The 24,941-nt window shown below is 40.5% G+C and overlaps 1 protein-coding gene across 6 annotated transcripts in view; it reads left to right on the top strand.

Moving 5' to 3' along the window:
• Nucleotides 1-24,941, top strand: part of PDE4B (phosphodiesterase 4B) — a 548,107-nt gene that overhangs the window by 445,474 nt on the left and 77,692 nt on the right. For 5 of the 6 annotated variants that reach the window (XM_077892166.1, XM_077892167.1, XM_077892170.1 and 2 more), the window contains one exon: nucleotides 20-72. In XM_077892166.1, the coding sequence (XP_077748292.1) occupies nucleotides 20-72 (53 nt within the window). Of the gene's footprint in view, nucleotides 1-19; nucleotides 73-10,885; nucleotides 10,905-24,941 lie in introns of those variants that run through there. The other variant, XM_077892172.1, reaches the window with a different exon arrangement.

Genomic DNA, 24,941 nt, shown 5'->3' on the forward strand with positions numbered 1-24,941 from the left:
CTTTCCTCTGTTTCCACAGGAGATCCCCAGCTGCTACTAGTCAGCCACCTGTCTCCAGAGTCAACCTGCAAGGTAAGCTGCATCGTGCAGCCTAATCTCCCTGTTTCAAAGTAATAAATATGTCACTTATGCAGAAACTTTTTTTCAGATGATAGCATTTGTTTGCATATCATGGCCCTCTGAAGTCTCTTGGTGACTTTTTTTCAAAGGCATAGTGGAGCTTTACTTCATTCCATGTAAAACTGAATGAAATGCAGTATGAAACAGTTTTCCCATCATGTGCGTGCCTGGGCTTTCCCATCATGTGATGGATGGGTGGTAATGGGGCTCCCCAGAAGGGAGGCAGGAGCTCTATTGATACTGCAACTTCACCTAGGCTTGCAGGCCCCAGTGAATGCCAGGACAGCTAAGTTCAAAGGCCCCGAGGGGCCCCCAGGTTGGCCTGAGCTCCCCACAGGGTATGTTAGTGGTTTTCCTCCTAGCGTCAACTAGAGGTCCCACTTGAATCTACATCCTTTCCAGGTGTGAAACCAAAGCCTTTTCCAGCTCACAAATCATTTCCCTTGGAGGTCATCCAACTTTGTTCCTCAGATGTATGTATGTGGGGGGTAGGCATGGGGGGATGGCGTTGTGTTTTTCTTGTGGGGTTTTTTTTTTTTTTTTTAAAGAAACCTAATGTCTCATCTTACAGGGCTGTGCATATACTCTCCGTGCAGAGTTGAGAGTTATGGAGGGGCAGGGCTACCCTGAAGCAACACTCTGGAGATGTATTGAACATAAAACCTACTTGACATAAGATGCAACCAGTTATATGAGGTTTTTAAAAGTCCAAAATGGAGTCCCTCCACCCCCACCCTCCACCCTCCCAACCATTCCCTGCTAGAGTGGTAGTGGACCTGAGCAAAACTGCAGGAGAAACAAGAAATAGAGCTCTGTTGAGATTGTCTCACACCAAACAGCACTGCCTTGAACACTTCTCTGTCCAGCTATGGTATTCCCACTGGTTTATACTTAGCGATCTTCCTTCCTTGCATGTTGCATTCTCTCGCTGGTATCACAGCCATGAGGATGATGGAAATCATGCAAAAGCCCAACTTCTAAAACAAAGGAACAAAAATATAGGTTCCATTGGCTCGCTAGTTTCCGAAGTATTTATGGTACACGCTTTAAAAAATACTTTTATTAGAAAAAGATTGAGAATAAGAATAAAGGTGAAAGGAAGAAATTAAATAAAAGTAAGTTTGCCTCGAGAAACCCATGATATGAAACAGAGAGAAGAAAATAGTACTCTGTCCAGGGGCTTCAAAGACCTGGTGTGCTGATGTACTATTTCCGTTAGAAGTTTGATAAAAGGAAACTAAATAGAGTGTTTTAACATATAACTGGTGTTATGTAGTTGGAGACCAAAGGAGGTGGTTTTGAAACTCCTATCATTTCATCATTTTAGCTTACCAGTGAGACACCATTGCTCACATTTCTGTTAGCCAAATGCAATAAGAAGCTTTTGACATCAATTTGAATATTTAAACTGTTTTCTTTTTCTTGTAATAAATACTGACAAACATTAGGAGAATATGTGATATTTATGGCTCTATAAATTAGCTCATTAGCCAAAGATGTTGTTGAAAAGATCATTTTGTGATTATTGGCACAGTAACTATAGCTTGGCACCTAGGGATTCTTTTGCTAAATTCTTTTAAAACAATGAAGCAAAGAAATGACAATACCACTTAGGCAATTTGTTTTTGTCTGTCTTTGTGGCAAACTACAAAAATTCTGGCTTTTCATCGGGAAGAGAATGTAGCGATACCAATTATTACGTAATTATAGGTTTCAAAATCTCCTTAATGCTTAACCACAGCCAGAAAAGGAAGGAGGACACACACATCCTGTGTTTTGTTCTTATTATCAGCTTAAATAAGTCAGGCAGATTTTTCCTGGTATTTTAATATTTATCAGCATGTGACAAAGAGGTGTGTTTAAATAGAAATTCTAAAGGGGAATGAAAAATAAGTAGCTCAGAGCAAACAGAATTAAAACGCTGGAGTGCTGCTTTAAAAGATGATTTTTCATGATAATAAGATCAAGTTTTCATTTATTATCACTAATGTGGAACTCATTGTTTCAATGAAATCTAAGATAAAAGATACAAGAAACCCATGATCACTTAAACAGATTTAGCAACAATCCAGTTTGTTAAGAAAGCCTGACTGACCTAGGTAACTGTTCTTAGATTTAAAAAAAAAAAAAAAAAAAAAAAGCAAGTGTAAGAGAGAGACAGAGACAAAGAGAGAAATAAAAAAGTTAAATATTTTTAAAAGGCGTTTTTTTCATGTATCTAAATGAAGGGGATGCAATTCATTGTAAAAGCTAATTGTCAGAACCCATGGTTAAGCTGGTACATTTGCTCTTACAAATTGATCATTAACTGAAATAATGCATGGGGGAAATAGAAGCAAATTGCTTAGTCTTCAGTACCTTTATTCTCTCTATTGAATCAAGGTTTCTCTTCTCAGTTCTCAGATACAACGTGAATTTCCCTCCTCTGCTAAGCTATCCCAATATTCTTTAAAAAAAAAAAAAATCAGTGTAATTGCTCCTTTTGTGTGCTATGGCAACAATCCTATTCTAGGTTATATTGCAATTCATGGCTTATGTGTCTCCTGCATTGGAGCACCTTGGTGGCAGGAGCTGCACCTTATTCATCTCCTTATTCAAAATTCATTAGCTTAGCTATTTTCACATAGTAGGAGGACAGTAAATCTTGATTTGACCAGATCTGCATAATGTTTGTGGAGTTTATCTTAAGAAAAACATCCATAAATTAAATTTCAACAATGAGTCAATATTTTTTATCTCTATGGATATGTGAAATATTCAACTGTGGTTTTTTTACTATGAAAAAAAATCAGTTATTGCATTGAAATGAAAAGAGGTTTAAAACACATTATATAACAGCATATGTATGTATATATGTATTTGTGTGGTCATATGGGTTTTAGACAGAAAGAGTTAAATACAAAAAGTTGGCGTTTTGCACTTTGAATTGCAAAGCCAGAGGAAAGTAATTGAGAATTTAAAACGCAGAAAGTATAGCAGCATGGAATTGATACACTCCTGGTTTCAGGAGAAAGATGCACTACATCCTTCTGGAAGTGTTGAAAATGCTAACACTGTGGAGTGTAGTGAACATCTCTATTTGTATCACATTTTGCCTTTGCACAAGCAGGAATTCCAGACCTTTTCCCTGTAGTGAGTTAGGATTGGAACAGAAAGGAGGAAAAACATAGAAGAAAAAACTCTCCAAAACAAGGCAGGTTTCTGTCATCTGTATACATTCAACATGGAAATTGGAAGTAATTTTTAGGATTTCAGGCCTCAAACTATTTTCAACAGAAGAAATCAGATAGATGAGGAAAACCAGTGTGTGTGTGTGTGTGTGTGTGTGTGTGTGTGTGTAGGATAATTGTCTCACTTTTTCCATCCATCCTATCCTTTGCCTTTGCATGCATTTCAATAGTGAGTACAGATATGTCATGGGAAGTAAGAATTTCATGAAAGAGTAAATCATCCAGCATTCACTGCCTTTACAAAATGACTCTTTGCTTTACAAAAGAATTAGAGAAGGATTCCTCTTGATGGCCAGAACCTCTGATTCATATGCTGTGACTTGATTTATAATGTATATTGTATATACAACATTTCAGCAGTCAAATCCATCTGTAAGATGGGATATTCTATATTAATCTTCTTGTTCTAAAATTTAACAATAAACATATTGAGCAAGAGCATCACCAATATAATAGATTGAATGACAGTGAGTCCCCAGGTCCACGAGTCATCAGAAATGACAGCAAACCAGGCCACGAAGATGACCAGAAAATTGCCTGAAGACTTCAGGCCAGACTGGTGCAGACCAAGAGTCTCTCCCAGCCTGGGTCTCCAAAGCCTTGGTTTATGGTGGTTTTCAACACCAGTCAATTAGACAGTTTTCAAGAAAAGCCTGTACATGGAGAAATAAGATGCGATAACATAGGACTTTCCTGTATGTCTGAAATAGGTTTGCCTAAGTGAGAAATAGACTTAATTAATTTTTTTCAGTACTCATGGGAATCTCTTTCTTCTATTCTGTGTCCAGGCCATTCTGGGTGAGGAAATGACTCTTTACTGGTTGCTAAAACAGAAGGGGCTTTCTGCTAAGAAGCCTACTTCTCAGTATGAGTTCTTCCCACATCTTTACTTTATTATGAATATCCCCCCGAAGATTCATGGGGGTGTGCCAGACGCAGGATCTGCTCAAGGAGTGGACAAGGGGCTCAGAGAGTTATCTTGGATTCTAAGAAATTTCAGAAAGTCATGACATTGACTGAGTTCTCATTCCTGGCCAGAGCTGCCAGGTCCTAGGATGAGAAATGGACTGTGGGTACACAAGTAAAGGGCTCTCTGAGAACCACAGCAGTGGCCTGAGAGCTGGCCTGTGTCAGATGACTGGAAATGAAGCCTGGCATAAGCACGACATTTGCTTGGTTTCTACATTAAGCAAGAACTCTGAGGCAGGATTACAACACTTACGGACAAATACGAATAAAATCAATTGTGTTACCAAAGGCTGTGGCCATGTACAACAAAAGAGAGACTGGGGGAAATAACCAGAGAAAGAGGGTGGGGGGGTGGGGGGAGAAGAAGAAGGAGTGGGAGAAAAAACTAGAAATATCAGAGAATTTTTTCATTAGTGTTCTGATTGTCCTGTGGCCTGAATTATTGGAATAATTGCCTTAATGACTCACCTCGAGTGTTTAAGCAGCCTGCACACAAATGTTAGGGCAAATGCGCTAGAAAAGCCCCAGTAATTCTGGGAATAATTCCCCAAATGGTTGTTTTATAAGAACTGCTTTTGTCTAAAATAGCCCTCTTCTGAACATTTACCCCAGAGCATCAATATCAAGCTATTTATATTGATCTGCAATTATTTCATGTATGTCTAAAATTAAGTGTGGGTAGTTGCAAAAACTTTGACAAGTCAACTGAAGTGTGAATAGTTAAAATGCTACCCTTGAGCAAACATTGCCAAAAATAAAGCCCTGCTCATTAATGGCTATTTCCCCAGTTCAAAATTAATTTCTAAATTTAGTGTGACCGCTTCTTCGTATTCAGTGGCACCAGCGAAACCTGCCGCATCTAATCTCTCACTTGCTGCCTCAAAACTTGAGTCCATTCCGGGTTGACTCCACTTCGTGTTTCTGTGCTGCCGAGAAACACCATCCACCCACCCCCCCAGAAAGTTGGAATCATGCATGTTAGTAAGTATTTCAGTTATGCTATTGACGTCAATGGAGTCATTAAATAGATTGCTGGCCCTCCCAGAGGCAAATCACTGCCAGGGACCTAGATACAGACACGTTTTTTACAAAGACAACCATCAGCTTTTGCTATAGCAGTAAGCCAGAGAAAGGGAAAAGTTTATACTGTAGCAGACCTATCTCCAAACACAGTTTATTTTTTTCTTTTGCATTTTAGTTCCGGCCTTTCTTTCTCTTTGGTTACAGTAGGCTCAGGCGATGCCCACATATTGTTGCCTCAGTGTTTTGTGTTCAAAAGCATCTCCTGTAATTGAGACCGTGAGGGGTGGCCCCCCACTTCTGAAAACGTGTCTCACCTTCAGCTCTCCACAGCCCATCTTGATGTTTATTTGGTGGCATAAATTGTCTGGGCAAACCGCTATTGTCTGCCAGCAAGGCTGTGTTTGATATAGGGTTCCCTGAGTAAACAGTGTTTTCTGAACACACACACATCCACACACGCGCACAACTTTGTCCTCTCTGCACTTCTGCATGGCTCGTAGCCACAGCCCTCCATCCACGAATCGACCTTAATGCAGCCTGCTCTGTGCTGGGGCACTGGGGGCTCTGAAGCAAGGGGTGGAGGAGGAGCCTAGGGGGAAAGCTTCACTTCTCTCAGCTGCCTCATCTGCAGAGCTGCCGCAGCAGGCAAGAGGCTGCCCACGTGCCCGGGGCCTCCAGAGCCGCAGCTGCTGCCTACCTCAAGTCTGGTCATGCAGCTCCCAGGTGTGTGAGAGAGAGCCCTTCAGGAAACATCTGTCTCCTTCTGGGTATTTTTGACAGCTCCATTTACCTGGACAGCCCCAGGAGTCAGAGCCAAAGATTCACCTCATACCTGGACTCCTCCACCTCAGGGTTAAGGAGCCATCCTGAGCAGACAGCTTTCTTCAGATCTGGTCACCTGAATCCACCATGTTGGTTTCAGCTCTCATCTCCCTTCCCCACCCGTGGTCTCCTACTCCCACACTGCCCCACTTGCTTGTCAGTTAGTGTGTGTGTGTGTGTGTGTGTGTGTGTGTGTAGACACATATATTGATATATATGTTTGGTTTTCTTTTTTAGTTAGTGTGTATATAAATGCCAGACATCTGACCACCGTTGGTCACCCCTTTTGGTGCATCTGGAGACCTGGATCCATTCCTCCTCTACCATTGCTCCTTCTCCTATATTCCTAGCTTTGAGTAGTGGCTTCACAGTCCATCCTTTATCTCTCTCTTTACCTCCAGCAGCCAATTCCCTTTTTTTTTTTTTTTTTTACGATTTCATCTATTTGTTTCAGACAGAGAGAGAAAGAGAGTGCATTGGGGCAGGGAGAGGCAGAGGGAGAAGCAGACCCCCTGCTGAGGAGGGAGCCTGACGTGGGACTCCATCTCAGGACCCTGAAATCATGACCTGAGCTGAAGGCAGACACTCAACGACCGAGCCACCCAGGAGCCCAACCAACAGCAGATTTTTATAGCCTTTCCTTGAATCATCCCCCCTTCTTTTCCTCTCCATCCCTTCTTTCTTAATTCAGTGCTTCATCCTCCCACACTTAAACCATTATGGTGGACCTCCCCCTCGGTTTGTTGTCCTTAATCCTTCCCTGCTGCAATCCACCCTCCATTCAGGTACTAGAATTAATCTTCTAAACCCAATGATAGTTATTTCCTTAGTTGGCTCTCCTTTGCCTTCAACACAAGATCCCTTCTTCTTACCAATTCCTGCAGAATTTTGCTCCTAATTCCTTCTTTGTTCTCATCTTTCACTTTAACCCCCATGCACAACTGATGGCTGAGGTACCCTAAACATACTGCCCCTCAAATATGTCAGGTTCTTCTTGCCTTTCGGCCTTTGTACACGCAGTTCCCTCTGTCCGAGCTGCCTTTTCGCAAAAATATCACTCACGTATTGAGCTCGGGGATATTCTTACATTGTCAAGTGAATAAGTTCTTTCGACTCACTGAATCTTGGATTCTGGAGTCAGGATTCAACTAAATACATAATCTCAATCCAGAGCCTGATATATATAACACATGCTTAGTAAACACTAATTCTTTTACTCATTCCCATCTGAAAAGTACATTCCTTACCCTTCAACACCCAGCATATCTGCCATCTTCTGTAGGAGCTCCCTGCCACACATCCAAAATTATTCTCAATTATTATCTTAGTTATTATCTCAAACTCAATAATTGGCTTGTCATATTATGCTGTATTTATTTAATTTTATTCCCTTCTCAACTAAGACTGTCCCAAGTTCAAGGGCTAATTTTTTTCAATATCCCCATTTTATAGAATATGACCTGGAATATAGTAGATGCTCAATAAATGTTTATGGAATGAAAAAATACAAATGAGTATATGCCATACCTGAATCAGGAAGGATTAGAGAATTCATATTTGGCTTGTCTAAATATTTTCTAGCTCTGAGGCATGGATACAATGCTGACATTCCTGGCTAATCTTGACTACAGGTAACTTCTTTTCACTTGAAGTAAGCTCTTTATCATCCATTACTTCAGGGGGAAGTGGCAGTGCTAAGAGAAATACAATTAAAAAAAAAGACTGTAACTAGCTTATTACTTCATACTGTGCTCTAAATGCCTAGCATAGTGCTGGCACAAAGTAGGTACTCATTTAGTATATTGAATTGAACTGGGCTGGGAATACCTGGGCCAAAACGTTAGTACTTCTCTAAGACTCAGTTGTTTTCTTTGTGTTTTGTTTTTGTTTTTGTTTTGTCTAGAAAATAGGCATTTTAATATTCCATCTTGTAAGATTGCTGTGAAGGTTAAATGAGAAAAGCTATATGTGTAGTGCTTAAGAGTAAAGACTCTGGAGCCAGACTGCCCCTCTCAAATCCCAACTCCATTAGTTGACCTTGGGACAAATTGCTTAACCTCTCCAAGTCTCAATTGCCTCACCTCCAAAATTGGGATGGAAATTTTACATATCTCATATATTGGTTGTAAGGATTCAATGTGTAAACATACAAAAAGCACTTAGAATTGCTTGTGACACTTAGAAAGTGTCATTAGTAGCATTTTATTAATCATGTTATGCAATGTGTTTCCCATAGCAGGTGGTCAGTGTGTGATAGTTAGAGGCCCAGGCCTGCTGGCATAAGCAGGGAACCAAAACAGAAAGCCTTGCTCAGTTCTTTCTAAAGGGTTCTGATCTACTTCCCTTCTATAGTAATACAAACTAGAAGGCAAGCTTTCTCGAGGTTTAAGATTCCTTTTCCCTGAAACCATAAAAATCTGAAATAGATTTGGAGCTGAAGGTAGGACACCATACAAGGATTGCTCTTTCTCAAAAACAGATTGCAGAGAATGCTGGATTAGGACTCTGATAAAGGATCTTAGTTGACTGAGAGCTTTCTCTTGCATAAACTTAACCGGACTTCTCTTTTACAATAATCGCAGCTCTACAACCCATTACAGTTGTATTTGAATACGATGTTAAATACAGAATTGTATTTAAATACAATGTTTAGGGGTTAGTGCACACCTGCATGGACACAGGTTTTTCAACTTGGGGAGCTCAGCAGAGATTAACAATGGGAGCTGGTGCAGAGCTTCCCTTTGGAGAAAAGATAAAACCTGCTAGCAGAGTCTAGCCCAGGGCATGGCTTTGACTCCTTTTGGAAAGACCCTTCTGCCCTCCATCTTCTGAGAATGTGAAGGCCTCCTCTTACACACCTACCCCTTTGTTTTCCCTTTATTGAGAGGGAAGGAGGAAAGAAGGTCAGGTTTGGCCTAGAGAAGAATGAACATGGATGTTGGGAAATGAATGAGGAAGGAAGGGGACCTTCTAAGTTCCCTGTTTTCTCCCTCCTGCATCCCCAAGACCACATGATCTTGGGGGCAGGGTGAATTCTGCTTGCTTGTTTCTGATCAACCCTTGGCCAGCACTTTATGGAGTTGACTTTAGAGCTATTCTCGGAAGCCAGGAGCATTTCAGGGAACAGTCTTTCACCAAGAGAAGAGAAACAAAGCAGGGACTGTCCCCTTGAAACAGAGAATAGGCAACAGAACTCACTGGATCTTTTTCTTAGTTTATTGTCTTACTCCCAGCCAGAGCTGATGACAAGTAGCAAACGTCACTCCTCAGAGTTTTGTACACTTTTCCTACCTCCTCTTTGGCTGTGTCCATGGCGTGGGCTGGGGCCATGACAATTACCCAGGCCATTTGATCCATGATCCAGCCCGTTCAGATAATGCAGTCTTTGCCACTCCATCCTCAGTAGTGCTTTGACTTCAAATTTCTAGGGTCTAATCTGGCTAGTACTGCCCACCTGGCAAACTATATAGTTTCTAAAGCCCACCTGCTTGCCTCTGATTGCAGGAGAGGAAAGGAGCTACCAGTTATTCAACTCCCGTTATGTGTCAGGCATGAAGCTTGGCCCTCTACATACATTATCTTACCTAATTTTCAAAACTGAACGGTTTTGTAGATGGTTGTCCTGATTTCACAGATTTAGAAAAAGAGGCCCAGGGAACACATGGGGTCTACTCAAGACCACACAGTGAGTGACAAAGTCAGAACCGAAACCCAGATCTGTATTTCTTGAAAACACATGTTCTTTCCTGTCGTCTAGACCACGCTGTCCCGGCCCCACCCCATTGTAAACCTCAGAAGTTATAACTGATGAAAAGGGGGGTGGTGAGAATTTTACAACAGGAGAGCAAACAAACTGAATCATCTACAGCTGTAATAGCTACTATATAATAATCTCCTCCAATTCTTTTGTTGCCTATCCATTTTAAGTCATAAAAAATGTGTAAATCTTAAAAGAAGTATCTCCTACATGGTAGTTATCCATTTATTAATTTATTCAACAATGTTTATTAGATGCTTACTATAGATGACACCCTGTGTTAGACACTGGAGATATAATGGGGAAGAGAAAGCATTTACAGCCTCGCCTTGTTGATCTGATAGCCCAGGAAATATTAAGCAAATAAATACATGATTACACATTTGATTATAATGAAGAAAAGTACAGAATACTATAATATTGCCTCACCTGTAAAAATGGGAATAATATTAATACTTACCATTAGGCTTGTTGTAATATTTAAGTAAACTATTATACGTAAAGCATTTAAAATACTGCCCACCATCTAGTATTATTTAGTGTTGGGTCTAATTATTATTATCATTAGTTATTATTGGGATTAATGCAGATTAGGAGACAGGGAAGGCCTTTGTGAATGACTTTGACTTTGAGACCTAAACACTGAGTAGGAGCCGGGTGGGTAGAGACAGTAAGTGACACCTTACAGGTGCTGCAGTCTAAGGTCTGGATCCATAGGGTGACAATGAGAAAGGCCAGTGAGCAGAGCATTTGTAGGCCATGTGTGAAACCTGTGAATTTTATTCTAAATTATGAGAGAAGCCATTAAGGAATTTTGAGAAGAAGATTGACATGCATGATCTGATTTGAATTTCAAATACAGCACGGCTCCCTGAGCCACAAGTCTGGGCTGTTGGCACCTCCTGTGGGCTCCCCAGGACATGCACTTTCTCTGGCACAATACTGGGCACCTGCCCCTTCTGTCCACCTTCATGGCTAAGCAGGTGAGCTCTGGATCCTGATTGGCTGGGTTTAGCTCTGGTTCTATTCCTATCTTTCTGTATGACTATAGGTGAGTAATTCCACTCTCTGGGCCTTCATTTCCTCATAGGTACAATCAGGATAACAATAAGATCTTCAGCAAAGAATCATCGTGAGAGCTAGATTAATGTATGTAAAGGGTTCAGCACAATGCCACACACAGCAGTAAATAAATGTTAATGTTTTTAATGTATTATAATGGCCTGTTTTCTTGATTACTTATACCTCTAGACTGTGTGCTCAGTGCCTGGCACAGGGCAGGTGCTCAAAAAAAATTGTTGGAAAACATCATTGAAAAGGACAGTGAAAGAGAGGTAGTGCAATGAATTGTAAGCAAAAGAAGAGAAAGATTGCTGACTTGCTCATGGAAAAAAATGGATTTTTTAAAAAAGATTTTATTAATTCATGGAGACACAGAGAGAGAGGCAGAGACACAGGCAGAGGGAGAAGCAGGCTCCGTGCACGGAGCCTGATGTGGGACTTGATCCCGGGACTCCAGGATCTCGCCCTGGGCTGAAGGCAGGCGCTAGACCGCTGAGCCACCCAAGGATCCCAAAAAATGGACTTTCTTGAGTAGATTTCTAGTAGTAGATTCTGATAAGGCGAAATTAGCTTATGGGGAAGGTGAAACTGAATGACTTTGCAACTGCCCAGCTGCTCCAGCTTTGGGGAACTTGAAACAATGTCCATGAGACAAAAATATGCTTCAGGATCGCTGCTGCCAATCTGGATTGCCATCTGCAGACAAAGAAAAGTGGGCTCCTAAAAGAGCTGCTGCATTCCCTCAGACTACAGGACTAGCTGTCTGGAAGGCACAGGTGAAACCTCCGGAGTTCTCCATTTGCTGGCTTTGGAGGACAGTCCCACTGGCCCAGAGTGTAACCCTGTGGCCAGTGGACTTCTTTTTCACCCCTACGTTGCTGACAGAGGCTCAGTTCTACGAAGCAAACCCATACTTTAAATGTGATGCATAGGCTTTGGGAGAGGCTTTTCAGGGCTTTGCACAGCTGGGAAGTCTGAGGCATTCAGTGGCAACAGCTGCTCTATGTCTCGATGCAGAGTACCTGTCCCGACAGGGGATCCTTCAAATCTCTCTTGTGCCAGCCCTATGCCATGTGTGGGCATGTGCATGCATGCTGGTTTGTTATGTTTTGGTTTTTTTTTTCAATCCTAGGGGAAAGTAGGGGTTCTTTAAATGCCTTTTTAGTCAATACAATGGGCCTCTGTCCTCACTGACCTGGTTTTCTATTATTTCTTCCTCTCGCATTGCAAATTTCACCAGTCTGTCTCTCTTCACCTGCAGATGGTGTCTAGGCTTCCCTCTGGTTTGCTGTTTTCTTCATGCCCCTCATACCTCCAAACCACCTTCTCTATAGGCCTCTTAATCAGACTCAAACATACCTATGGAAAGCCTCCTACAATTAGTCTTGCTTATTGTAATAATTGTCTACTCTTTTTTAAAAAATCTTTTATTTATTTATTCATGAGAGACAGAGAGAAAGAGAGTGAGAGCGAGCAAGAGAGAGGCAGAGACACAGGCAGAGGGAGAAGCAGGCTCCATGCAGGGAGCCTGACGTGGGACTCGATCCCGGGTCTCCAGGATCACGCCCTGGGCTGAAGGCGGTGCTAAACTGCTGAGCCCCTCCCGGCTGCCCTGTCTACTCTTCATATATTGTATTGGGGTATCCATGTCCTGCATTGGTTTTTAAAAACATAATTTTTCTTTATGCCATTGGCATATGTTCCTTCATCTGTTTGAGTTTTTGTGTGTTCTGTAGGCTAAAAATTTTTATTGTGGCCTCCTACCAAGTAAAGGGGAAGGGAAGTGCTAAGTTGAATAAGACTCAGAATCTGATCTTGAGTTTGGACCATCTGGGAATAAAAGTGTAGAGAAAAAAACTACCGGAAGATATAGATCATATCAGTCAGGATACTCCAAAGAAGCAGAAGTAGTGTGAGAATATATGTACACATATTTATGATTTATTTTAAAGTTTTGGCTTGTGTTATTGTAGGGGCTAGCAAGTTTAAATTTCTGGAAACTCAGGCAGGAGTTAATGCTGTGTTCTTGAGGCAGAATCTGTTCCTTTCCAAGAAACCTGTTTTTGCTCTTAGGACTTCAACTGATGGGGTAAGGCCCACCAATATTGAAGGTAATCTCTTTTTTTTTTTTTTTTTTTGAAGGTAATCTCTTTTACTTAAAATCCACTGACTGTAGATGTTAATCACATCTACAAAATATCTTCACAACACCTAGATCTATATCGGTTAAATATCCAGGTACTATTGCCTAGACAAATTGACACATAAAACAAATCATCAAAAGGACCAACCAATAAATAAACAAGCCTGCCCTGGATATCAGACCAGAATTATGCCCAGTTCTACACACACACACACAAAATATAAGATCCAGGAGAATAAAAAATCTTTATATTCCTTCTGACTAATTGAGACTTTACTTCAAAACATGGTAAATAACCATTCCTCCCAGCTCACAGAATTGTTTTGAAACAGTATGATGGTTTGAAAGACCACAAGGGCAATGTGTTTGTATTTTGAACACCCTGACAGTCCCCGGCAGTGGTGACACACCTACTAAATGTTGGTGACACCACAGATGCCCCACATTCTCACCATTCTCTCTGCTGAGCAGCAGTGAGAGAAAAGAGAATCTTGGGCTTTGGCTCTACAAGAATGCCAGTCATTCTGTGCCCTGTGTCTGGAGACTATAAACTATTACTGTAAACTCAGTTGGGAGAAATATTTCAAAAACAGGTTAATTTGGCCAGAAATATGTTGGAGTGGGGTGAGCATCCTCTTTATGTATAGTACTTGTTTCCACAGAAGGGGGTCTGGAACATTCATCTCCTCTTGAGGAAATTTGATGTCAGCCCCATTCGCTAGGTCATCCATGAGACCCTTTCTTTCTCAGACATGGACTGTAACACCTCCTCATGTCCATGCTTTCTCTGCATCTTGTGTTCCTGCCACTGAGAACATACACATCAGAGATGAGGCCTCCAGCCCCTTTGCCAAGCACATAGCCTTGTGTTGGCCACAGCTCCCAGCCTCTGCTCTCACCACTGCAGTTCTGCACCTCAGGGGGATTCCCTGGGTACTCTAACCGTGAGCCAGGTGGTTCCCATAACCACCTCTGTCCAGAACATCTCAGACTTGTGATCATTTACCTGTAGATAAGGAATTGCTCTCAGCAAGTAACTAAACTGAATCAACTATGGATACTTTCTAGCATCCAAGGAATTGACATCTCAGCTGGTTCTTTTCCCCCAAATCTTGCTTTTTCTCCTGGTCTGGAATCACAGGTATACTCAAGTTGTAGAAACACTTCTCTTTGTGTCCTCTTTTTCTGCAGCGATGGAATATGCTCCTTCAATTTCATTTTCTGATTTTGTTGGTGGGATTACTTATTACCCTCTACTCCTTGGGTTTCTATGGAGGAGAGTCACTCTGATTTTTAGCAGGGAACAGCATTGGGGAAACATTCCCTTTTCACCATTCTGTGTTGCCAGAGCAAAGACCAAAGGCAGGTTATACTGGGTAGAATTTATAGCAGAGACAAGTTTTGCCTCAGTGAACCATTTAGCCCAGTAAAGATTTGGCAGAAAATGGAATGTGTTTCCTGGGAGGTGGTTCATTCTGTGCGCCTTGCCAGAAGAGCATGTCTAGATAGATGTAGAAAGTTTAACATGAGATTCTCTTATTCAGAAGAAGGGCAGACTCAGCCAATTCTGAGATTTTCCCTGCATTATGAGCATATATAATTGAACACTGGTTTGACAAATCATTTTTAATGCTATACTATACCCAAAGTGTTTTCTTCGTTTTCAAAGAATTCACTCTGAAACATTTGTTTCAACTACAAAACAGGAGGAAGAAGGGTTAACGTAATATTAAATCCCTGCTAAATATAAGATTTGCTGTTAGGAACTACAATCTTCTCCTCATCCATAACCCTTTATGAAGTCATTATTATCTCACTTTTCTAAACTACTGAAACCATGCCCTGGTAAAGGTAGCTATTAATATAAAAACACTCAGCTAGTAAGTGAAAGAGCTAAGATTTGAACTCTGGCTTGTTCGGCTCCAAAGATGCTTGGCACTAGTCCTCTGTGCTATCAGGTACATAAAGTCTTGTAGGTGATGCCCACTCAGGTACCTGTTTTCAAGGGATACCAGCCCTTAAGATGATGCTTACACCTGCTGCTCCAGTCATACTCAGCGTTCTCCTAACAATGCCCTCCTTTTCCTGTGCTACATTTAATCTACTCTTTTCTCCAGATTCTAGAACTATAGAGAATTTAAAAGAAAATGTGCTTCAAGCCCTTCAGGGAAAGAACTGAGCCAACAGGAAGGTGATAGTGTCTTTCTCTCTTCCGGAAATAAGTCCTCTTCACTGAAAAGTATTTTTGGTATTGAGTAGGACATCCCCACAAGGAAACAAGGCAAGGGAGAATTTTTAGGACATAGGAGAGCAGTGGGAGACTTATCTCCAGAGCATTACTCACTGCTTAAAAGATATCCCCAGCTCTGGCATCACAAGGAGAGAGTTAGATTTCAGATATATAGTGAAACCGGGGTGTGCCTCTCTTGAACACAAGGAGGCAGCTGTCCAATTCCAGGCTGGCTCTGGAAAGTCCCGTTTTGAATAATTTGCTTCTGATGGCGTTTTGTTCAACGTCTTTACCTCAAATGAAACTCTGACTTAAACGAAAGAGCACTGAGCTGGAACTCAGGAAACTGAATTTTAGTACCAGTACCAACCAGGTGTGTGACCTGAGGTAAATCATTTAACCTCAGACTTAGTCATCTTTATTTTGAATTAGTTTGAGTCTTTGAGTCTAGAGTCCAATCTTACAGAGTCTTTGGATTTCCAAAATGGCTTTTGGCCCAGAAATGGTAGTGTGTGGGAGTTGGGGTAGATAATTTTTTGTCAGAGAAAAAATAGCCCCTGAGCTAGTTATTGGTGAATCTGGAGTTCAAACTCAGGTCTCTGGTCTGGCTCCCAAACCTGGGCTTCTTCCACCCCTTCCTACCCTGATATTAGGCCATATTATTGTTGGATAACACAGTGTATCTTTATTCTTTTCCTAATCCCTGTCAGCCTTGCAGTTGGCACAGTTTAACAGCAAATGGTCATTGAGTGGTTATGAGTGCTGGGGAAACAGGAAGGGAGGGCACAAGGCCCCTCACCTAAGCTTAGAAGCATTCTTTTTTTTTTTTTTTTTTTTTTTTTTTTGCTTAGAAGCATTCTTATGGGAAGTTTCTGGAGCCAGATTTCTTGGGTCCCAGTTCTACTACTTATTACACTAATTACTTCTGAAACTGGTAAACTTCAGATTCTTCATCCTCATTTTCTCGTCTATAATAGTTTCCTCTTAGAGTTATTATGAAAATTAAATGAGTTATTTCATATAAAACACTTGAAATAGTGCCAGTCATAGAGTAATGACTGAAGGAATACATAGTTGTTGTTATTGTTACCACTATATATGTTTGTTAGCTCCCTCATGCCAGGAGTCTTAGAAGGTTGCAACAGGGTCTTGTTCATTGGCACTTAATAAATCTTTTTGGATCTAATTATTCCACAACTCTTTACAATGCCTGTACTATGTGGAAGGCCTCTGCTGGATCCTTGTTAGAATCTGACAACTTAGGAAAAGTCACCGTGTTTTAGAGCTTATATAATTTGCAGAATTTTTCTCTTTAACTATTCATCTTTCTTGTGGCTTTTGTTTAGAAAGAGTTAAAGGAAGGAACTGGGAAGAAAATAGTCTATGTATATGCTTATTGACTTATTCAGATGAGCCATTTGGAGGAAGTGGAATTAACAGTAGGTCAAAGGGAAGATTAGAATCTTTTTTAAAGGAGAACCCTCTTTTAGAACTCAAATGTCAGGCAAGAGAGTACTACCAATTTTTAATGGATTATCTGTGTCAGACAGAAAGAGCAGCTCATTCTCTCATTCACTAACCCTCTCATTCATTCAGCATTGAGTGAGTACTCACCATTACATGAATCGAGCATTGTGGTGGGGAATGGGTATACAGAAATGAATAAGACAGTTTCTTCTCTGGAGGCGCTCACAGTCTTTTGGGGCTGGCAAACACAAATGGATATGCAATCCAGTGTGATAAGAAGTTGCCCAAAACACAGTAAAGTGCTCTTGATACACAGAGGAAGCCAAGTGGTGAGGAATAAGATTCTACTCCAGGTAATCTGTAACAAATAACACTGTGTTGCTATACCTGGACATTTTACAAATGATTTTTATTGAATTTTTAAAAATTAGTACCTCTCATAGCTAGGTCATTCATTACACAGCTGAGGGTTTGTTTGTTTGTTTGTTTTCTTTTTTTTTCAGTCATTTCAGCTCAAGTCAGTGTGTTCATTGACTACCTATTATAACTAAGTGTGTTAAGAAAATACAGATTAATTTCAAACAGGTTACTAGGCTGAGGAAGTAGGAATGTATAGGAGGTATGACTTGAACCCTGTGTTGAAGGAGGGGTAAGAGTTCACAAGGGAAAAGTGAGAAATACTATTCAAGAACCCAGATCATGTGCCATCAAAGGTATAGTGGGCCAAAGAGTGTGGGCTTAGTTTTTGGAACGAAAGTCATCTTGGCAGATTCCTGAAGGGAGGATGGAGTGGAGGTGTGTGGAGGGAAATTAGGCAGAAAAGATCGGTGGGAAAATAATAGGAGGCTTTGTATACCTAGCACAAAAATCAAGATTTTATTTCATGTGCATTGAGGAGCCAGGAGTATTTGTTACACAGGGGACTACGCTCCTCAGGATACTTTGTGTGGTTATTGGCTATGATGGCAGGAAATGATGCCAGGGTTAGAGTCAGAAAACATAAGAGAAGAATTCTAGTTTACCCATCGATTAGCTGTGTGTGGTCTTTTTTTTTTTTTTTGAAGATTTTATTTATTTATTCATGAGAGACACAGAGAGGGAGAGGCAGAGACACGGGCAGAGGGAGAAGTAGGCTCCATGAAGGGAGCCTGATGTGGGACTTGATCCGGGACCCCAGGATCATGCCCTGAGCTGAAGGCAGGCATTCAACCACTGAGCCAGCCAGGCATCCCACTGTGCGTGGTCTTGAGTGAGTTGGTAACCCTTTCTGAGCTTTGTTTTAGCCTCCTTGTCTACACAGTAAACAAGTAGAAACTTCTCCAAAGGATAGAGCAACAACCACAACAGCAATTTTCATGGATCATTATTCCCAGGGGCTTTGAGTGAGGCCTTCTATGTAATATCTAAGCCTCAGACAACTCTGTGACTTAAGATGCTAAACATAGTGTACCATATGGCCCATCACTTCCACTCTTAGGTGTCTACACAAGTAAACTGAAGACATACATCTACACAAAGTCTTGAATGCAAGTCTTCTTAGAAACATTATGTATAGTAACCAAGAAGTGGAAATGACCTAACTGCCCATCGCCTGAATGGATAGACAAAAGATGCTATATCCATACAATGAAAAACTATTTAGCAGTGAAAAGGAACAAACTAAGAAGACATGCTACATATGATAGGGATGTACCTCAAACTATCCTTCTCAGTGAAAGAAGCCAGACATGAGATACCATATATAGTATGATACCATTAATTGTATTTTATTTACATGAAATATCCAGGAAAAGCAAAGATATGAAGACAGGGAAAGTGGGGTAGGGGCAGAAGACAGGATTAATAGTAAAGGGACATGAGGGGTAATAAAAATATTTTTAAGCTAATTCATGGTGATGGTTGCACAACTTAGTAAATCTACGAAAAATTATTGAATTTTTACACTTGAAAAGGTGAAATATATTTATGCAAAATATGCCTAAATAAAGTTATTTTAAAAACAAAAACACTATGAAGTAGGCTCTGTTCTTATTACCCTTTACAGATAGATACTGACTTTCCAAAGCCTCCATTAAAAAGTAGCAGTGGAGGTGGCTCAGTTGGTTAAGAGTCTAACTCTTGATTTCAGCTCAGGTCAGGATATCAGGGTTGTGAGATCAAGCCCCATGTCAGGCTCCACACTGGGTGTGGATTGGGATTCTCTCTCTCTCCCTCTCCATCTGCCTCTTCACCCCATGCATACTCTTTCTCTCAAAAAAAAAAAAAAAAAAAAGAGTGATGTATATGTTAACTAACCTTATTATGATAATCATTTTACAATAATACCTGTATCAAATCATCACGTTATTTACCTTAAACTTACACTATGTAATATGTCAATTATATCTCAATAAAGCTGGGTGGGGAAGTAGTAGAGCTAGGATTAAAAACTCTTTCTGCTTCATTTTGAGCCCATGCCCTTGGCTACTATCCATACTGTGCCCCATTGTGACAAATAAATTAAGCAAAGGATACATATTTGATCACAGTATGCAAAGAGCAGGTGTGTGTGATTGAGTCTCAGAAAATCTTAGCTGATGCTGATTTTGGCAGCTGCTGGCCAGAGGGTTTGAAAGTCTGAGTAAATGCTATACAGCAGTCCAGGCAGGAGGCACCAGGATCGTGCCCAGGCGGGTACCATCAGGAAGAAAGAACAGAAGATGTAGAAAAGGAAGCCAAGCAAGGGTTATGCTCTTACTCTTCACGTATTTTAACTTCTCTAAATGGTGTGGGATGCTTGGCTCTATTATGAGAAAAGACAAAGAACAGAAGTCTTTCTTTCCTTCAGCAAACAGCTGACACATGTTCCCATCATAAATTTTGTAATTCAGGATGTAAAACCAAATCCAACAACCCAACCCAGCAAGAAGGTTAAATAAATAAGTGTTAAATAAATAAATGTAGGGTTTTCTCCTCTTTTGGCCATGAGTCTCCACAGAAGACACCATGTGCTTTTGTGAATTGAAGTCTGCTCCTCAGTTTATTCTCTGTATCAGTTTGGGACAACACCCCATTCAGGGCTATGAATTGAAACTTTGAGGATTTGAGATTTTTGTGTGTGTGTTTTCTTTTCCATTTTCCCACCATGAGCACCATCGTTAATGGTAGTTTGGAATCATAGGTGAGACATTGCTCTTAACATCTCATCTTTTATTCTGAAATGCTGGTAAATCTCAAAAGACAGAAACGTAGACTACAGCCTTGGCATATGCAGGACTAGGTGACTTAATGGGGTTTTTCCTGAGTTACTTTCTATGACTGATACTTTGTAACACAGATGTGCCTGCCACATGGTGAAACTTTATTATTAATAAATCCACTTTCCTCCAAAACAAACAAGACAGTGTGGCAAATAGCAGTGTTTGCTCTGTATACATCTGGGTTGGGTTTTCATCATTTCCTAGGACCAAGGCCCTGGTGCTTCCCATTGCACCAGTGAAAAAAAATGTGGGAATTCAGTTTGCCTATTTTGGCAATATAAACACAGGACAATTTGTGGTCATAAAGGCAGGACTCCCCTTTCCAGAGGGCTTGGTGGCAGCGGATGGGGCTGTGAGGTTCCTTAGGGAAGACAATATTGAATCTGGAAGTGCAAAGGACCTAGGCCATGTGGTAAGGTGAAAATTGAGAACACCTCCTGGTTTTATGGCATTCACTCTTTGAGTCACAGTCCCCAGAGAGCCAGGAAAAGCTAGTGTATGTCTGCCATGGTAAGTCAGTGTTCAAGTCTGAAGAAATCTTACACGTAGCAAAACTAAGACTGCCAGCTTTGTTCACTGTTTTAAGAACTCAACCGGTCACAATTTGAGATCTCTTTATTGGACCCTATGTGTGTAGCACACCGTCCCAAACACTATGAGCAATGTTAAGTTAGAGTCCCAGTCCTCAAGGAGATTGCAGTGAGCAGTTGAAGAATGATATTTAATTGTGAAACATTTCACCATTTAAGTAACAAAAAGTGATGAGTGGTGCCTTCCTCCTCAGGGAAGCCTTTTGGAGATGTCCCAACTCCACCACCTGTTCCTTGAGGGATCATCTTGAAACCCAAACAATTTGATTGAATTCTATGAGAATAGAATCCTGGAAAGGTCACAAGTCCTGGATTTAACAGTTAAAAAGCCCTTAAATCTAAATCCCACACTGTTCCACTTGTCCGCTGAATTGTAAACTCCCTGAGGACAAGTCTATTCAAACATTGTGTATCTCAAAACTTTTACATAGTGCCTAACATTTAGAAGGTACTCTATAAACATTTGATGTTGAATACGTGAATTAACTATGTATTCCTAGCAAGGTTAACCTAAGAGTCCTGAGTTCTTTCTGGAAAGAGAAGTAATCATACCTACCTGATAGGAATTGAGAGGTGGCTTAGAATGATGGTTGAGAATGGAGACTCTGGAGCTTCATGCCTGGGCCCAAATTCTGGCCTACCATTTATTAGTTCTATGGTTTTAGGCAAATAGCTTGTTTTTGCCTCGGGGGTCCCAAAGTATCATAATACTACCTATCCTTTAGGTTTGTTATGTGGATTAAATGAATTCACATTTGTATAGTCCTTAAACTATGGCCTGGTATGCAGTCTGTGCTATGAAAATATTTGCTAAATAAAAATAAATGGAAATTGGGTTTGTAGTGAGAACGAGTGAGTGCTAATATTATAATTATGTAATTATAATATGAGTGCTGATATAAAATACTTAATGTACAAAAGATGCTGAATAAATGTTAGTTCAAAGATCTTTATATTTGATCATCCTCATTTCCTGAGGCAGTGCTTAGCTCATAAAAAATGCACAAAATGGAATATAAATATTAAGTGAGTACTGTAGGTTTTTCTGAGGATCATGAAGACCTTTGGGCTAGAATTATGGGGAGGGGTTTCATCAAGGACAAAGAGTTAAGTTGGATCTTGGCTAGGAATTAAATAGGGGTAAGGAGTTCACAAAGAAGGCATATAATTTGCATAAACTGGAAGAAGGAAAGATCCAGTCATAGTCATAAGATGCTCCTTTATCAACAGGACTTGGCACCATTCTCTGGGGGAATAATTTGTCATGGGCCAGCTCTTTAAGTGAGTTGTCCAAAGCTCTGTTTCACTTCTATGCTTTCAACTGCTTAGATTAATATGTGAATGACTGCTTATTTATTCACTCGTTTATTGAGTGAGTATTATGTAGACTTCACTGTATATCAGGCATTTTGTTAGGTACTGGTGAGTAAAATAGAAATGGACCGTTTCTCTTTTGGATCAGGAGGGAGATACCAACTATACACAAGAAAATAAACAAGTTTGGATAAGTGCTTTGAAGGATATTTAGAGGACACAGCTATAGAAAATAATGGGGAAGAAAGGAAGTTGTTGAGATGGGAAAATAAGAAAATGTCTCTCCAGGGAGGTGACATTTCACCTGAAACCAGAAAGCTGAGAATGAAGGGGGGACTATTCCAGGCAGAGAAGCAGAATGTTTAAAACAGAATGTATTGAACTTGGTGTGTTTGAGGAAGGCCAGTGTGGCTAAAGTGAAGTGAATTGGGGGAGAACAGTACAAAATAGCGTCAGAGAGGGGTGAGGGCCAGATCCTGTAGGCCCTTGTATGCTCTAGTAAGGAGTTAAGACAATATTAAAGCAAATTAGGAAGCCCTCAAGAAATGGTGAAAATGTTATATAACTTTTTAAGGCTCACCAAGACATTAATGTGGATAATAAAGTGGATTAGAAAAGTGGAAGTGAGGGGAACATTGAAACAGATCAGGTAAGAGATGATGCTTGTTTAGTTGACAATGGTGGAGAAACAGCAATGGAGAGAAGCAGACATCAGATATGTATTTGGGTTATGGAAGAGATGAAACTTGCTAATGGATTAAATAGGAAGGGGTGAAGGTAGAAACATTCAGAGAAAGAAGAATCAAGAATGAAATCCAGGCTTCTGGCTTAAGCCAATCACAGCATGGATCTGGGTGCCCCTGACTAAGATGGATAAGATTAGAAGAGGAAATTTTGGCAGCTGGGGTGGGAAAGAAGTTCTTGATTTGGTTTGAGTTATTCATTTTGAGTGTTATTTTGAATCCTAGAGGAAATATGATGTAGGCATAAAACAGGTTAGGCTAAAGATCTAAACTTGGAGTTTTGAGCACATACATTTTGAATAAATCCCTGGGCATGAATGAGAATGTAGAGGGAGAATATAAGTCTAGACCCATGTCCATGGAAAGTGACAGCATTTAGATACTCAGTAGAGGACAGGATTGGGGAAAAGATTGAGATGGAATGATTAGAGAACTAAGAGGAAACCCTACAGTGTGGAACCTGAGGGCACTGTGTTGAGAAGAATGGCCATCAGCTGTGTTGAAGTAAGTTGAGGATAGAAAGTGACTGACTACCAGTTTTGACAACAGAATTCACTGATGATCTTGAGAAGAGCAGATTTATAGGACTTATAAGGATAGGAGGCAGAATTGAAGTGGGTTGAACATTTGAGGATAGTAAAGCAGATTTTTACATTGATGAAAAAAAAAAAAATCCAGAGAGAAGGAGAAGTTACTGATGAAGAGAAAGAGGGAACAATCAAAGGAGCAATCCTAGAGAAAATAAAGGACAGTGGGGTCCAGAAAGCAAATTGAGGGCTTGGCATCTGGCAGGAGCAGGTGAAAGAGGGAAGCAGGAGAAAATGGATTTAGGCACAAGTAATAATAATCATGATTATAGCTAACATTTACTGAGAGTTCACTATGTACCATGTAATGCTCTAAGTAATTTTCATTTACTAACTCATTTAATCGTTATAACAATATTATGTGATAGGTTTGTACACATACTCAAAACTGAGAGAGTTCCTTCTCACCTGATGGTTTAAATTGTGGAGGGGGAGGCAGATGGAATATTTGAAAAGGGAGAAGATAGAGCATAGTGTCACACAAGGTTCCTAGTGAGACTTCTAGGCAGTATTGAGACTTTATCTGAGATTTGAAATCATGAATAAAAAGCAAGTATAACACAAAATCCAAATGGGTCTTCTACAGCATTCAGCACGCATACTTTAGGAGCCTGATTTGATACTTAATTTGCAAGCAGGAGTAATTTCCAATGCCAGGAGTAATAAAATCCACTAGTATCCCCTACTAGCATCCTAGCTCTTGATAAATGTTTCTGAAGATTTTTGGACACGTGGCCACAAGGAGTCCTCCTCCTCCCCTGCTACCGCTTATCCCCTAGCTCAGAGGTGGAAACCATCAGTAGCCCATCGGGATGATAATAGAAACTGACTAACCATGTTTGAGCTTATAGGTATCAGAGGTCCAGGCTTAAATCTCTGTCCTGCTATACCTCGCAGCTTGCCAGGTTTCTGTCAAAGGTGTCTCCTCTGTCTAAGAAATCACCATTAGCTCTTCCCATTGCCAAGATCTCGTGAATGGACAAGGGGTACAAAACCTTTACTTGACACAGGAAGCTTTAGATTGACAGCATGTACCAATAGCTAACATTTTATTAAGCACTTATTCTTTGATCAGACTCTGGGCTAAGTGCCTTTTTTATGTAGTATCTCCCTTAATCCTTAAAACAACAGAATAAAGTAAATATTTTTATAAGGTTTATATTACACATAAGAAAACTGAACTTTAAGGAGATTGAATAATTTTTCCAAGATTAGGAAGTTAACAATTGGAAAGGCCAAGAGTTGATTCCAGAAGTCTTAACTCCAGGATCCAGGCTCTTTTAACAAGTACATTATAATAACAGATCGGTGAGCATCCATGCCAGATCAAACTATTGTGCATATCAGTATGTTATTGTATGTTGCTACCATTCTATCAGTTTTACGCAGAAAACACATGAGTTTTATTTTCAATTAGATTGAGACTGGTTTCTACTCCCCCATGTTCTCAAAGGACAAATTCAACTGGGAGTGACTACAGAACTTATGAATTTTACTCATGTTTCCTCTTTTCAGAGCCACCAGCCCTGTTAAAAGAGAGGAGTTTATGGTTGTTGGTTTTTGCAAGCCTGTTGACCTATGTTAAGACAGTTTTCCCCAAAGTCAAACGTGTTGACACATGTGACACAGCATAAGCTGAGCTCCT

This window comes from Canis aureus, chromosome 3 (assembly GCF_053574225.1).
Source record: "Canis aureus isolate CA01 chromosome 3, VMU_Caureus_v.1.0, whole genome shotgun sequence".
In the NCBI taxonomy this organism is placed as follows: domain Eukaryota; kingdom Metazoa; phylum Chordata; class Mammalia; order Carnivora; family Canidae; genus Canis; species Canis aureus.